General features: G+C 38.5%; 5 protein-coding genes across 5 annotated transcripts; 1 reads left to right on the forward strand and 4 right to left on the reverse strand.

Moving 5' to 3' along the window:
- Positions 1-1,386: 1,386 nt before the first annotated feature.
- LOC6638982 (peritrophin-48) lies at positions 1,387-2,897 on the reverse strand. Its single transcript, XM_002061864.3, has 3 exons — positions 2,788-2,897; positions 2,120-2,700; positions 1,387-2,048 (listed from the first exon to the last, which is right to left on the reverse strand). Exons 1-3 carry the CDS (start codon positions 2,795-2,797, stop codon positions 1,488-1,490), a joined length of 1,152 nt encoding a protein of 383 aa, XP_002061900.1. The 5' UTR covers positions 2,798-2,897; the 3' UTR covers positions 1,387-1,487.
- A 1,730-nt stretch (positions 2,898-4,627) lies between these two features.
- LOC6638981 (peritrophin-48) lies at positions 4,628-5,874 on the reverse strand. Its single transcript, XM_002061863.2, has 2 exons — positions 5,868-5,874; positions 4,628-5,787 (listed from the first exon to the last, which is right to left on the reverse strand). The coding sequence occupies exons 1-2, from the start codon at positions 5,872-5,874 to the stop codon at positions 4,715-4,717; spliced, it is 1,080 nt and encodes a 359-aa protein (XP_002061899.1). The 3' UTR covers positions 4,628-4,714.
- Positions 5,875-7,449: 1,575 nt separating this feature from the next.
- On the forward strand, positions 7,450-9,095 carry LOC6638980 (peritrophin-44). The gene is made up of 2 exons (XM_002061862.3): positions 7,450-7,537; positions 7,829-9,095. Exons 1-2 carry the CDS (start codon positions 7,534-7,536, stop codon positions 8,953-8,955), a joined length of 1,131 nt encoding a protein of 376 aa, XP_002061898.2. The 5' UTR covers positions 7,450-7,533; the 3' UTR covers positions 8,956-9,095.
- Positions 9,096-10,178: 1,083 nt separating this feature from the next.
- LOC6638979 (peritrophin-44) lies at positions 10,179-11,516 on the reverse strand. The gene is made up of 2 exons (XM_015179087.2): positions 11,425-11,516; positions 10,179-11,353 (listed from the first exon to the last, which is right to left on the reverse strand). The coding sequence occupies exons 1-2, from the start codon at positions 11,432-11,434 to the stop codon at positions 10,272-10,274; spliced, it is 1,092 nt and encodes a 363-aa protein (XP_015034573.1). The 5' UTR covers positions 11,435-11,516; the 3' UTR covers positions 10,179-10,271.
- Positions 11,517-12,508: 992 nt separating this feature from the next.
- Positions 12,509-13,985, reverse strand: LOC26530148 (peritrophin-44). The gene is made up of 2 exons (XM_047012060.1): positions 13,951-13,985; positions 12,509-13,807 (listed from the first exon to the last, which is right to left on the reverse strand). Exons 1-2 carry the CDS (start codon positions 13,955-13,957, stop codon positions 12,624-12,626), a joined length of 1,191 nt encoding a protein of 396 aa, XP_046868016.1. The 5' UTR covers positions 13,958-13,985; the 3' UTR covers positions 12,509-12,623.
- Positions 13,986-14,497: the final 512 nt, after the last annotated feature.

Genomic DNA, 14,497 nt, shown 5'->3' on the forward strand with positions numbered 1-14,497 from the left:
TGATGAGGAGTGTACTTCTTCCCAGTTAACAGATAATTAACATTTGATCACCGCCAGACTGTTAATGAGTGTTTTACTTGCCGAGAGACTGTTAACATTTCCTCGTGCGCCAGTCGCTAAATTAACAGAATGAGAGCGTACAAAAGAGAGACAGTGAGAGAGGGCAAATCAGCTGAGGAAATGTTGATGTGTGTGTTTGGTAAATTGCGACGGCGCGGCTTCGAATTATCAGCTGTTTATTTGCTCAGAAATACGGGGTATCAGACCCTTTGTTGGACGATATTGATTTTATTCGAGACATTAGATTATAATGTCTTACATACATATGTATAAGAAAAGTTCGTTCCGATTTACTCTCACTGCCTTTAACGAATGCAATACATGAAAATTGTCCTACAAATCTACATATATAAATGGTTCTCCGTTTTTAGGTATCATAAAGTCGATCAATGCATTTTTGGGATATTCGGTGGTTCTCACCATTTTCTGATATGAGTCACGCGCTTGACCAACGACCACCATACGAAAAGTCGAAAATGAGAGGGTTGAATATAATTATTAAACAAGACGCCGCGATTAGCCGATTAGCGAATTGAGTCCAGTCGTTTAACAAAATAAATTCAAATCAACCCAAAATACATTTACGCATATACCTTACACACACATATGTATGTATATGTACATATGTGTGTTTTTATGTATGTATATACATACATAAGTTTTAATATGCTCTTAAGTTCATGGGCAATCTTGACAACTGCGTTAAGGAAATGACATCACTTTTACTGATCGAATGTCAAATATTTCCTTTATTTTGGCTTGAATTTACATATATGTTTGTATGTAAATATTATACATACATACATAGATAAGTATGTAGATTTATGTAAATTTGATTTTGTCCCCCACTCAACACTTTATTCTAAATGGAATTACAATTTTGCATATGTAAATACTTTTGTAAATACTTGAATTTCCACATATGTATCTAGCCTTTTGTTTTTGCAGATAATGCAATATGTAAGCCAATATAAGTAGGTATGTAACTAATACAATAAAGTCAGCAATATGTTAATCAAACAAAAAATTCAAATTTTCATATATGTATGTATGTACATATTTGCGAAAGTTGATCAAGTTGCCTAAAAGTATGCAACATTTTTCGTTTCGATTTGCAATAAGAAATGTATCTTTTGTGTGCTCTTAGCACACAGGATACCAAAACGCAAACATTGAGAAAAGTTATTCTCTTTCTAATATTATTTCTAGTTTTGAAAAGGAAAAGGTAATCAGAGTAAATAGATATCAATCCATATTTATATATTTTTAATTTTTTTTCCATTAGCCAGTTATGTATAACCATTTGCAAATATGCAAGTCATCTTATACAATGCAATTAAATCAAAGTATTTAATAGAAAACTAAGTGGTTGACATAAGGAAATATATATATACATATGTATTTTTTATATTGCTTGTGTGGTATTTTCACTTTTTAAGAGTGGTTGATTCGGTTGTTACGGTGGTTGATTCGGTTGTTCCTTCGGTTGTGGAATCGGTTGTGGAATCGTCTAAAATGGTGGTTGAACCCGCTCCATGACAAGCACCATGAGTTTGAGCATAGGCCACCAAGGTTGAGTTTGAAACGCATGCCTGTTTATCCTCATTGAAATAGTTGCCTGAAGAGCAGGAGACCGGTTCACCCACTCCATTTTTGCAATACAAATAATTGCTGCATGTTGTATTGTCTACAGCATTAACCCAAGTTTTGGTCGCATACTGGCAACGATCGCAACCAGGTGTAGCGATAGCTTCTTGCCGAGGAAGACATGTTTCGTTAATATAATCAAAGTAGTAACCACTGTCACAGTAATACGATTGCCAATATGTTCCATCGCATTGCAGATAAGTTCCACATACGGAACTATCACCTTTTTCGGCACCTTTTGTGCCGCACTCTCCTGTGGCGGTGCCGAGCTCAGTTTCGGTGACGCGACTGCATACATCGTTAGTATCGTAGCCACAAGATTTTGTTGCAACAATGAATGCCTAAAAGGACAAATGGAACAATTTTATTATAGTATAGAAAGGGATTTCTCTCGTCCATTCTGGTGACTTACTGAAGATGGGCAGTTTCCTGTTTCGGCAGTCTGGTTTGTTGTGCAGAAGTTCCATTTCGTACAATTAAGGGTATCGCCATAGTAAATACCAGGTGGAACAACCTCACAATTGCTTGTCAAAGTGGGTCCATCGGTGGTGGCAAGTACAGTGGGACATTTGCCATATATACACGACGAAGAAGTCTGATCGAATTTCTGGTTGGCGCCACAAGTGCCGTTGCCTGCGTATTCGCCATTTTCACAGTATATCCAACCATTGCAGGTGCCGGTGTTGGGTACCCAACCCTTGGTTGTTATGCTGGCGCACACATTCTCCACACCATAGTAGCAGGTGACCTGATCTGTGGGATTGCACTTCTGATTGGCCAAATCGAAGGAGTAGTTAGCCGAGCAGGATGTGTTGACTGGTCCAGTGCTGGTGCAAGCATAGTAATAATCACACGACACAATGCTGCCCAGAAGTGTGCCAACGGGCACAACTGTGCAGAAGGCTGTCACATTGTAGTTGCCCTCAAGAACATCAGCGGATAGAGCAGAGCCAAGTATTGTCAAGCTCACGAGGAGAAATAGGCGAGAATTACCTAGACATATCAGCAATAATACATATATATAATTTTAAGTGGGGGTCCTCAGGCACACACAAGAATGATGATGATAATTTCACATACCTGTCGTCATTTTCGTTTTCTTTTTGAAGTGCCTTTTTTTTTGTCTACTCGCTCAGTTTGATAAACTTATTGACGATTTAGCAAAGACTAAAGACTGACTGAATGACAGGGTTTTCAGGTTGTCGTCTTTTATAGTTCGATTCCATGTCTTCGCATCGAGATCATATATACTTAGTACTTGTGGCGTTTTTTTTTTTTTTTTTTTTGGAGGGACTGCCGATAAGTTTGATAAGCGAAACGCACGATTCTTAAGAATTATGGAGGCTTCTACAAGCCGAAACAACTTTTAATTTTATATAAACTTAATCATCGTATCGTGTTGCCTATTTCGCTTTGGACTTTTTTTTAGTGTAAATTTTTGGTTTTTTGTTTTACCAATTTTAATTAAACTTAAGTTGTAAGTACTTCTCCAGCATTATTGTGGCTTCTTTGCCACAACCAATCACCAATCAATCAATTAACCTAGCCCAAAACCCAAACAAACGATGGTACAATCAATGTTCGGCTCATATCAGTTTTATGACGTGATAATTTTCCATCACGAGAATTATATTTCTACCAACTATATGATGTACATATGTATATTAAGGCAAGCAATATCCATTTTTTTTTTCATGGGCATATCCCAAAAAAAAAACAACAAAAAAAGCCAAAAACAAAAACAAACCCACTACTACTACTTATCAATGGTCTATTGGGTTTTATCTAATGTAAAGGGGTTCCGAATGTGTGCCATAAACATTAAATATCCAAATGAATAACAGGAAAAAAACCATCAGCATACACTTTATCAAATGGTTGTTGCAATAAAATATATTATTTGGTAATTAAAAGTAAGTATATGCCTCGAAAGTATAGTCACTAAGAGGAAAATCCTGAGTGAAATTTTGTAATTTGTTTAGTCCTTTAAATGGTTTTTCTCGAAAGCGAATCTATTACCAATTGTGGACAATTTTCTACCCAAAAAAGGATAAAAGAAGGATGTGAGCACTTAGATGTAAGCATAATCGACTATATATAAAGTATATGTATTCATGATGAGCACTAAGAAACGAATTTATATATTCATATATCATTTCTGTATTCGTGTTAATGAAAAAGAACCTCTCATGGTCTTTTAAAGTCGAATAAAGGATTATGGTTTACTATAACATATAGATGAGCGATCGGTCTAAACTTTAAAGTCTAAAGTTTAAGATGAATATCTTTGTTATTTTTCAAGTGATTGTCATAAAATTCAACTTCTGACATTTTGAAACACTTAAAGATCATCATGATCAGACAACAATGTATGTCATATAGCTTTAATTGATCGGTCTGAAATTTAATTTTAGTAGGAAAAACCAATTTTGCTTCATATTCGATTATTAACAAACTGTGTAGTAACTGATTTTTGCATAATCAGCTGCCATATTGAGTTTAATAGATTTATTCATGAGGAATTGGAGCATAAGGTGGAAAAACTGTGGACTATATCGTCTATGTAGATGTGTCACACAAACATATGATGAAGACGCATCGTATCCTTGTTGAAATTTCTGTGGAAAAGGATACATTTCACTTTGCCAGCTGTAGGTAGGCAAAAAGTGAAACAAAAACTCTTTAAGAATATAAAAACTTTCGTACGTCCAATACTGACCCGTTTTTTATTGATTTGAACTCAAATTTTTCAACTTTGAAAGGATTTCGACAGAGACATTCTAATAAAATTTAAATTACTTGTGAAAATAATGGAAAGCTTTGATTTTCCCCCCAAAAATATTTTGCAATAAACTAAATGCTGATTGCTTTGAAGTGTTCTAATTTCATTTTATAGTTCAAAATTTAATATTTCAAAATATTTTTTGAAGCTCATTATATATTTTATTAGAAATTTAAAGGTACGAAAAAAAAATATAAGAATTTTTGATATAAGCTGATAATATGTTTAAGATGTTGTGGTGCTGCTTGTGGCATTGCTGGGAGTACAGCAGGCATAATCAGGATCGACAATCACACAGTCACCCATATCCTCGTTGAAGTAGTAACCGGATGGACACTGCTGCTCGGCACCACGCTGGACTCCATTGACGCAGTAGAGATAGTCACTGCAACTGGTTGCGGAATAGGCATTGACAAAGGTCTTGGTAGTGCCCACACAGCGATCGCACTGGTTGCGAGCACTCATACGTGGCACACAGATCTTGCTAATGGTGTCATAGTAATAGCCCGATTGGGAGCAAGTCTGCAGAGTGTAGACGCCACTCGATTGGCACAGGTAGAACTGATTGCAGGCGGTGGCATTCTTGGTCTCTCCAACTGTGCCACACTTGCCGGCACCAGTTGTCGACAATGACTGATCGTAGGTGACCTGTGAGCATGTGGTATCCACCGCATAATCGCAAATACCCTTTGCCACATTGAAGTCCATGCTATTGGGGCATGTGCCGGTTACAAGGGTATTGTTATTGCAATAGTTCCAGGCTGTGCAGCTATCCGAGCTACCAAAATAGACGCCATCCTTGATCATTTGACAGAGATTGAGGGAGACAGCGCTAACCCCATCGCTGGCAGTGACCGTGGTGCAGGGATACTGACTGGGCCAGACACATGACATCGTATTGGGATTGAAATTTTCGCCATTGGGGCAGCTGCTACGCTGGGCTCCGGAAGCACCGCAATAATAGTAATCGGTACACGAGTTATTTGTAGGGGCGAAGGTTCCAACGGCTTTGCCAGCACAAGGTGTTGCGCTGCTGCCAATCGAACAGGACACTTGCGAGGCGGTGTTACACAGCTGGGTATTCTTGTCAAAATATTGCCCACTGCCGCAAGTCTGCAAAGTGGCCACAGCTCCCTCGCAGAGATAGTAGCTGGAGCAATCAGTCTCACTGGCCACATACAAGCCGTCCGTGACCATTAGGCAGAGGGCACTCATATTTACATTTGCTGCAGCCGGAGCCGTGCAACCGCAGAGCACTAGCCCTAGCACCACTAGGCAAATTGTATTTCTAGATCCACCTAGTTGACAAAATTTTAATTGTAATTGAAACAGGAAAAAAATGCTGCGTTGTTGTTTTCGAAAATAAAATCGAACTTACCCAACATGATCATCGATCGTATATTTTTGTTTACTAATTCAAAATTAAAATAACCATGTGGTCTTATATAGAACTTTGGGCATTATTAACTTATCATAGACTGAGTACTCTTAGCATTGAAATTGATCGATGATCCATCGCAGAGAAGACATGATCAATTGTACCTCCAGCAAAATTTCAATTTTCGCATGATCGATGGGGTCTTCGATAGAGTTTCGATTTTAAAGAATAATATAAAAAACGGGGAAGTTGGCAATGAATGAATCATTTGGGGGAAAATAATTTGAATTTTTGATGGAAAATCAGTGATCAATTAGTTATAGCCATATGGACATCTAGTGGCTAGTAATGGCTTAAAAATCATCTGATTATACTTAAAACGATAATGTCATTGAATAAAATTTTGTAGAATGTTCCTTTTCGTATCGCTGTCAAAAGATATATATGACATTTATTGAAGACGGCGGTGAAATGAACTCATGATGAACTATTAATGGAATTTAACGTAATGCTGAGACAAGCGTTTCCTCAGATATTTGATAATGGAAGGCATTATAAACCGATAATAATAATACATGAATCACTAACAATAGAATGGACTTTCACTAGTTGAAAAAACCTCATCATAAATTGATTTTTTTTCCTTTATAATCTTTGGTCATTCAAATGAACATATTGACCACAGAAAAAAACACAAAATTTAACTGATTATACTAATAAATCACAATAGATAAGAAACATCAAAGTGAAATGCTTGTTTACGTATCTCTTGTTTACTGTATAAAGAAAAAAAGAAGAAAAACAAACAAAAATATTCTATTTATATATAATACACATAAAACTTTAAATTTAAGGACCTTTTTATAATGATATTTTCCTTGAAAACTCGCTTATTACGTATACGACATGTGATTTATCTACACTCTAGACAGACAGAGAGAGAGACAAAAGTAATTGGTAAATATATAGAATCTATATCTATATCATGTAGACATACTTCTATTTAGTCCGAATTCGAGAAATTGAGACTGTGAGATAAGAAAACATTTAGAAAGATTGCGTTACGCACTTCCTGTTCGAAATGTCATTGACAAATGTCTTGAAATAGTTTGAAGCACTGATGATCATGATGATGATGATGGACTTTAATTGACTAAAGTTCATGTTTGAAATCAAAATCAAAATCAAAATCGATATCAAAAAATGAAATCATTTAAATTTATTGACTGTGCTTCAGAGTGCTGCCTTTTTGGAATATTTTTAGGCCATTCTCACATCGACTTATCTGTCCAGAGGCCCAGACCAGCTCGCCGCTCGTGTCGGAGTTCCCAAATTTATCAATTGTCAAACAGTTGAAGGCATTAATGGGCGAAATGCTTGATAAACGTGGAGGAAAATAATATTCAAACCCAAAATTAACAACTGACGACACTTGTCGGCTCAAAAAGTAATTTATTGGGATTTAAATATGTATTCACTACACCAGGTGAACCGCAAGAAAGAGGCAGAGACTAGAAGCAGAGTCACCTGTAATATTTAATGACAACACCTTCTCCGGGTGCCATTCAGTTGGTCGTGGTCTTTCGAGTGGTCGAATTGTGATTTTTTTTTTTTTTGGTTCAATTTCAATTCAAGAAACTCTACTTTTTTTTGTCCTCCGCACAGCATGAGTACGTAAATAAACGGACGAGATCTATATGTTTGATATATACAAAAATTTTAATTGATCGATCCTATTGTCAGGCATTTAGGCACTTGGGGTTTTTTGTTAATACATTTCAATGACTTCCTTATCAGAACACTAGGCGCTAGAAATGCTTTATCTGGGGATAAGCAATTCCGGCAGTTCACTTCGGGAGACATGAGAGAAACAAGTCATTTTTGATCGATTATAGGCTACAGTGGAATTTACGTTTAAAAATTAACCAATTCTCAAACTTTCTTTCGGTTGTTTTTTGTAGACTTCATCTTGAGACTATTATGCATTGGATCTGCATTGGTTGTAGTTTCAACGGCTACCCTCACATTTGATCCCGATTTGATCTGCACACTTGTCGTCAATGGGACAAAAATGAATGACCCGAGGGCCTGCAATGCCTGGGTTCAGTGTATTGACGAGAAGCCCGTTAATGGCACCTGTAGCGGAGATCTTTTCTATGACAGAGAGACCCAAACGTGTGTGGATTCCAGTAGTATTGATTGCATATCAAGTGAACCTTGTGCGGCAGAACCCAATGGCTTTGCCGCTGATCCTTATACGTGCAATGGATATTATTATTGCATTAATGGCACTGGATCGCATGGCACATGCGGCACTGGAATGAACTATAATCCTGCCACTATGCATTGCATTCGGGACTTTCCATGCGAAGAGAAAATGGATCCGGATAGCTTGTGCAATATATTGCCCGACGGTGTCTTTATAAAGGATACAAATAATTGCAATGGCTATCAGATGTGCTGGAAGAGCAAGATCATAAATGGCACCTGTCCGGGAACATTTCTGTTCAATGCCCAGAAGGCCGAATGCGTCTATCCGCAGACTGTGGAGTGCACAATTACGGAAAGCCCGCCTGTTACTGTAGCAAGTGGGATTTGCGCCAAGGCTGGTGATTTCATATCGGATAATGAGACATGTAATGGCTACTACTATTGCCATGAACTGGAGACGGGTGAATTTACTTTGGAGCATGGCGTTTGTCCTGACGGTCGATTCTTTTACGAGTCGGACGACGGCGGAGTTTGTGCGCCACGATCCAAAGTTAACTGCCCTTACGATCGATGTGTCGATTTGGGCAATACGACAATCCAATTGGCCAACGAGTCGGATGATGATTGTCGTGGATATTTGATCTGTCAGGATGGCACCAGCATCGGCAGCGGCATTTGTCCCACCGATGAGTATTTCGATGAGGTGACTCAGCGCTGTAGTACGCAGGTGATATCTTATCCAGCCTGCGAGCTATCATCATCATCATCATCATCATCATCCTCATCATCGGCGACAACAACAAGCGAAACAGCGACAGATGGCTCGTCTTCGGCGGATAGTGAGGCAAGTTCGTCGACTACGATCAATGGATCGTAATCCTAGATAACGCACTAGTTTTTAATTAGACACTCACTTAGCGTGAGTTTCACGAAAAAAAAAATAAATAAACAAACAAATCGTCAATGTCAGGCGAGCCTTATCATACTTTTATAAATACATATACACAAATCTCGTGACGATTAAAGACCTTTTAATAATGGGATATATGTACCTACATATTGATTTATGTGCACTTTCTATTCAAAATCCCTGAGTCATCTCTATTGATATATAGAGTATGGATGCAGAAACTATGGGACTCCCCGTTTGTTCTTAACATTCATACACTTAAATGGGGTATAACAAAATTGAAAAAGAAACTTCAAGTCGAATTCCGTATAGACGTATGTGTGTGAGAGAGATGCACAGTCGTTTCTAAATTGTCATTTAGCTGGATGGCCAAGTAAATAAAGAAGAGACCACAGATTTAGAGTTGCAATAAAACAAGTTCTATCAATTTTAGAAGATGGTTAGTTGTGCCAGAGAGAAAGCAAACACATAAAGATCGAATGTGAAAGAGAAAGATAGTAATTGGAAGTGAATCAACAAGGTAGGTAACTTAGTTATCTAAAAGAGAAAGCGAATATATGTATAAAGATCGAATGTGATAGAGACAGAGAGTAGTAGCAAGTAATTAAGTGAATGAACAAGGACTTCAGCAAGGGTATAGAAACTTCGGCATGTTCAAAACTAAGCTTATCTGATTTCTCTTTGGGGTGGGTCCGTATCGAAAATCAGCAAACCGAATTCTTCGAACTTGATATTGGGTGCTTCTTTAATTAAAAGCTCCACATACTGATAATGACATATTTTGGCAGGCATTCTGGAACTGTCGCCACAGAAACAGATTGCCAAAATGAAACCCAAGAAAAAAATGAGGTGAACGAGAAAAAAAGAAGCTAGGTAAACGGAACGATATGTTGGTTGATGGTGTAATAACATGATAGAAGCAGACAATACATGCATACATGAGTCGTCTTCTTCTACTTCTTCTTCGAGACATGAATTTTTATCGCCCCGCGAACATTTCCCGTTTGCCTTTTAATAGAAATCAATCAATGAAATATACATGCGTGGTGCTTTTTATGACCTCCACCAAGATTTTACGAAGTTTCTTTTTATTATTACGGGGGTAAAAAGATACAGTGTATGTTAGTTGTGTTTATTTTTTTTTTGTTTTTTTTGTTTGGTGTTTTTTTTTTTTGGTTGTTGTGATTTTTTTTTGTTGTGATTTAGTTTTATTTGCTGAATTATATACTCCTCGAGCTGTGATGATGATATATACATATATATATATATATATATATATTTATCTAGGCTGAACAGGCAATGTAGTTGTGGTTGGTGGTGGTGCAGCCTTGACTGCGCTCATCGAAATAATAGCCATCGGGACAACGGCCAGTGCCCACAGTGGAGCCATTCGAGCAGCGGCCATATGATTGGCAATCGCCAGCAACATTCACATATTCCATCGAATTGCCCATACAACGATCGAGCAGGCAACGCACATTGAGGCGGTCGCGGCACGACAATTTCACATAGTCGAAATACTGGCCAAGGGCGCACTCCAAATGCTTTGGTTCCTTATCATGCACCCCCTTGACGGGCTCATCACAAATGTAGTAAGCACTGCATGACTCGCTGTCTGCAAAGTAACCGCTTAGAGCTTTGCCTGTTTCGGTATCCAGACAGAAGGTATTCTCGGGCTCGGGCAGGGCAGCGGTGGCATAGCAAGTGACCTCACTGATTGAGACACAACGTCCGTGATTCACATCGTAGGCCATCTGAACGGGACACTCATGCTCCTCGGCCATCTCGTCGATGCAAACGTAATATTTCTCGCAATGTTCATCGTGGGCAAGACGTGTAGCATTGGCCACACCGCGACAAGCCGGGGTACTGATCCTCTTGTTGGTCACGGGGCAAGTGTATTGTGTGGAATATACACAGGAACGGGAAGTTGGATTGAAGATCAATTCATTGGGGCAATTGGCCTTGATCGATTTGTGCGCTTGGCAGAGTATATAGCCACGGCAATTCTCACTTGTGGTATCGGCAATGAAAGTGCCATCCACCTCATTGGCGCACACATTGGTGTTGGTTGTCGTCTCTTCGCCGTAATAGGGACATGAAACACCATCAGCCAAATTGCAACGTCCCAGTTCCTTGTTATAGTATAGTCCTGAGGCACAGGATCCTTCCTCCAATGCGTTGTCTTTATCTGGACAGCGTACCCAATGGTCGCAGGTGTTGGGACGCAGGAAGCTTGTATCCCATGGCATCAAAGCGCACATCTCGCTTACCGTTAGTGAATTAAAATTGGTCAGGGTCTTGCTGCTGGTGGTGGCCACTGTTGCAGCAAACAGGCAGCTGGTAACAGCCAGAATGGTAATAGCTAGAAATGATGATGATGATGGTATATAATGGCATAGATGGCCTTCATACAAAGAAGAGAGTCGTCGTTACCTGGCTTCATTTTTGGCAATATCCTTGAGTAAATTCTATATATGTGTGTATATGTATATCCTTTAAGTTTGTTTGCCCGTTTGCTACCACAACGCAACTGATACTGATGACTGATACGGTGACAACGCCTCCTTAAATATGCAAAAAAAAACAATTTGGAAAATGCACACACGGCACAAACGACACCCAAAGATGATGATGATGATGCTGATGTTGTCGATTGTGGTGAGCGGTGCCTCTGTATTTTCTCCAATCTCCAATCAGAGGCCAAAATGGGCGATAAGGAGATCGATCGAGTCATTCTGATAGCCTGACTTTCATATCAATTCATGTAAATTACACGGCAATAACATTGTCTTCATTCTTGTTCTTGGCACTCCAGCAAAGAGATTTCAGAGAACTAACAAAATAGGTACTAAAACATGTTTCTACATTTGTTTGTCATCGATTCCCATCCGATAGGGAAATTGTCTACATGTCGAGACTACTTACTCTCTACATACCTACATACATACATATAAATCGTTTGTCACATGAAACACAATGAAATGCATTTCAAGCAATTGATTGGAAATTCTTATTTCTTTTTCTCTCTCTCTCTCTCTCTCTCTCACTCTCTGTCCCTCTCGTGTTTTTATTACTTTATTCAAAGGGAAAAAAACCAACAATCTATGAAAGGTATATATATATGGGTACTCCCATAGCCATGTTGCTAAGGCAATTATGATTGAGTCTTTTGATTTGATGAGCAATAAAACGCTTACATATGAATGATTTAATATGATGGAACTAAGTTTAAAGCAAAATTTATCCTTTATCTCATGAAATCAATGTTTTTAAATTTGTTACCTTGTTAATGAAATTCCATTTCGTTATAGTTCAAGGAACTCTTTGATTTTAAAGTGTAAGTAAAGAGATACATTTACTAAGGATTAGCCATGATTTTCCTTCTAAGGTACATTGTGGATTCAAGTCCTTTATAAAGTATCAACTTTTTCACTATTTTGTGAATGCCTGAGGGATCGTTTGTGTTTCATTTCCTTTGTTAACCAACCCAATGAGTAAAACAAAAGACACCCCATCGTAAGTATATGTGCATTGTATACTGTATATTAATTTGAAACAAGATATATATATACATTTTTTAATTTGCCACTTAATGGGTTTATTGTGAAAGTTTGTTAATATGAATTAAAGTTTTAAACAGATTTGGCGGTAGCGTTAGCGCAAATTGTATATCCTGGGTCGGTATTCTGACAGTAGCCCCTTACCTCATTGAAATAAGGATTATCAGTTGGACAAGTACCGTTCACAAGGGTATTGCAGTTAACATAAGTGTTGCATTTTGTGTCAATTTGGGTCATGAATGTGATATCCATATTGTTGCAACGGTTATAGGGACAATCGTATGCGGCTGGGGAAACGCATTGCTTGAGTGTGGGATTGAAATGGGTGCCCTGTTTGCAGGCGTTCCAACTGCCAACGGCTGAATAGGACGTGCAGGCATAGTAACCAGAGCAAGTTGTATTATCGGTAAAGTATTGTGTTGCCGATGTGGTTGAACTGCCCTCAGTTGTTGAAGTTTCATCGTCACCGGTGGACCCGGTTCCGTCAGTGGTTGTAGCAGTAGTTTTCTCAGTAGTGGTGGTAGTAGCTTCAGTAGTAGTAGTGGTGGTGGTGTCTCCATCTGCTAGTGCTTTAACCGTAACATACTGTTGACAAACTGTCGTTGCATTGGGATGTGTGGTTGAATCTGTGTTGGTACCAGAGTCACTGCAGGTACTTGTCAATTCACAACGTCCAGTGGCGGCATTATAATTGGGATACTTATCGGGACAAGTACCAGGAACGGCTGCACCATTGATGCATTGTAAATAGCTTCCGCAATTATTTGGATTACCAACGAAAATGTCCGATTTCATGAAACGGCAAATAGTGTCCTGGGGACATGTCGTTGCATATCTGCATGCTGTTGCATTGGCCATGAACATCTGATTTGTGGGGCAATCGCCAATGCCATAGGTACCATTGCCAAAACAATAACCATATTGTGTACAATTATTGGGATTGGCTACATAGACGGGGCTTTTGGCCGCTTGGCAGGTCTCCTCAATGCTAGTGGAACAAATTGTCGTTGAGGCATTGGCACAGGCGCCAGTCTGTGAATTATAGACCAGACCAGTTTTGCAAGTTCCCCAACTGACCAGTTTTTGACCCTGACAATATCCCCAGGCTCTGCAATTGCTAGGATTACCAATATATCCGGTATCCCACCATTGGGCGCACATTTGATCCATGGTGTAGGAGTATGAATTTGCTTGACTGATCATCAGTGCACAGACCACCAATGCCAAGCCACAGCTGGCCTTTGTTAAATTAAATGCTGCAAAAAGGAATTTGAACAGAAACAAAAACAAAAAAAAAAAATACAAAAAAAAAATAATTCATTATTATATATTCTTTTGGTTTATCCGTTTGTTATTTGATGATTTTTTTTTTTTTTGTTTGGGTTTTGGATATATGTACCTCCCATTGTACGCTAACTTGCTCACGACACTGAGTACTAACCCCTACAAATGCTATTCGAGGGCTTTTTATACTAACTCCAGAGCCGGAACATTTAATTAACAGAAGCAAAAATCACAAACACCCATACACACACACACAAACATATACACATACATCATAAAGACGAACCTTTCAGATAAGCTCCTTCTGCCCCAACTTCTAACACACTGAGAACAAACACTGTGTAATTAAAAGTCGTGGTTAGATAAGATTTTTCAATCTATCAAAACCTTTAAAGCACTTACAAATCATCCTTTAGCCAAATATATCTCAAGCGTAACTACCTTTAGGCAGCGACGTGGTCAGTCCTCGAGTCATAACTATATGATTATATCTCACTATGTTTGCGATTTCCTTTCCCTTTCATATTGGATCATCATCATCATCACGAGTTGATTGTGTATAGTTATTATTATTTTTTTGGTTTCTTTTTTTTTTAGGTAATTAATGGCACTTATTGATCGGTTGTCGCTGTTGTCGATGGCGTTTCCCGGTATTGAGGTAA

The sequence above is a fragment of the Drosophila willistoni genome (genome assembly GCF_018902025.1).
Source record: "Drosophila willistoni isolate 14030-0811.24 chromosome XR unlocalized genomic scaffold, UCI_dwil_1.1 Seg144, whole genome shotgun sequence".
Lineage (NCBI taxonomy): Eukaryota > Metazoa > Arthropoda > Insecta > Diptera > Drosophilidae > Drosophila > Drosophila willistoni.

Coding starts and splice junctions, on each gene's coding strand:
- LOC6638982 (XM_002061864.3), bottom strand. Junction 2,049..2,119: donor CAGGAAACTGCCCATCTTCA/GTAAGTCACCAG, acceptor TTGTCCTTTTAG/GCATTCATTGTTGCAACAAA.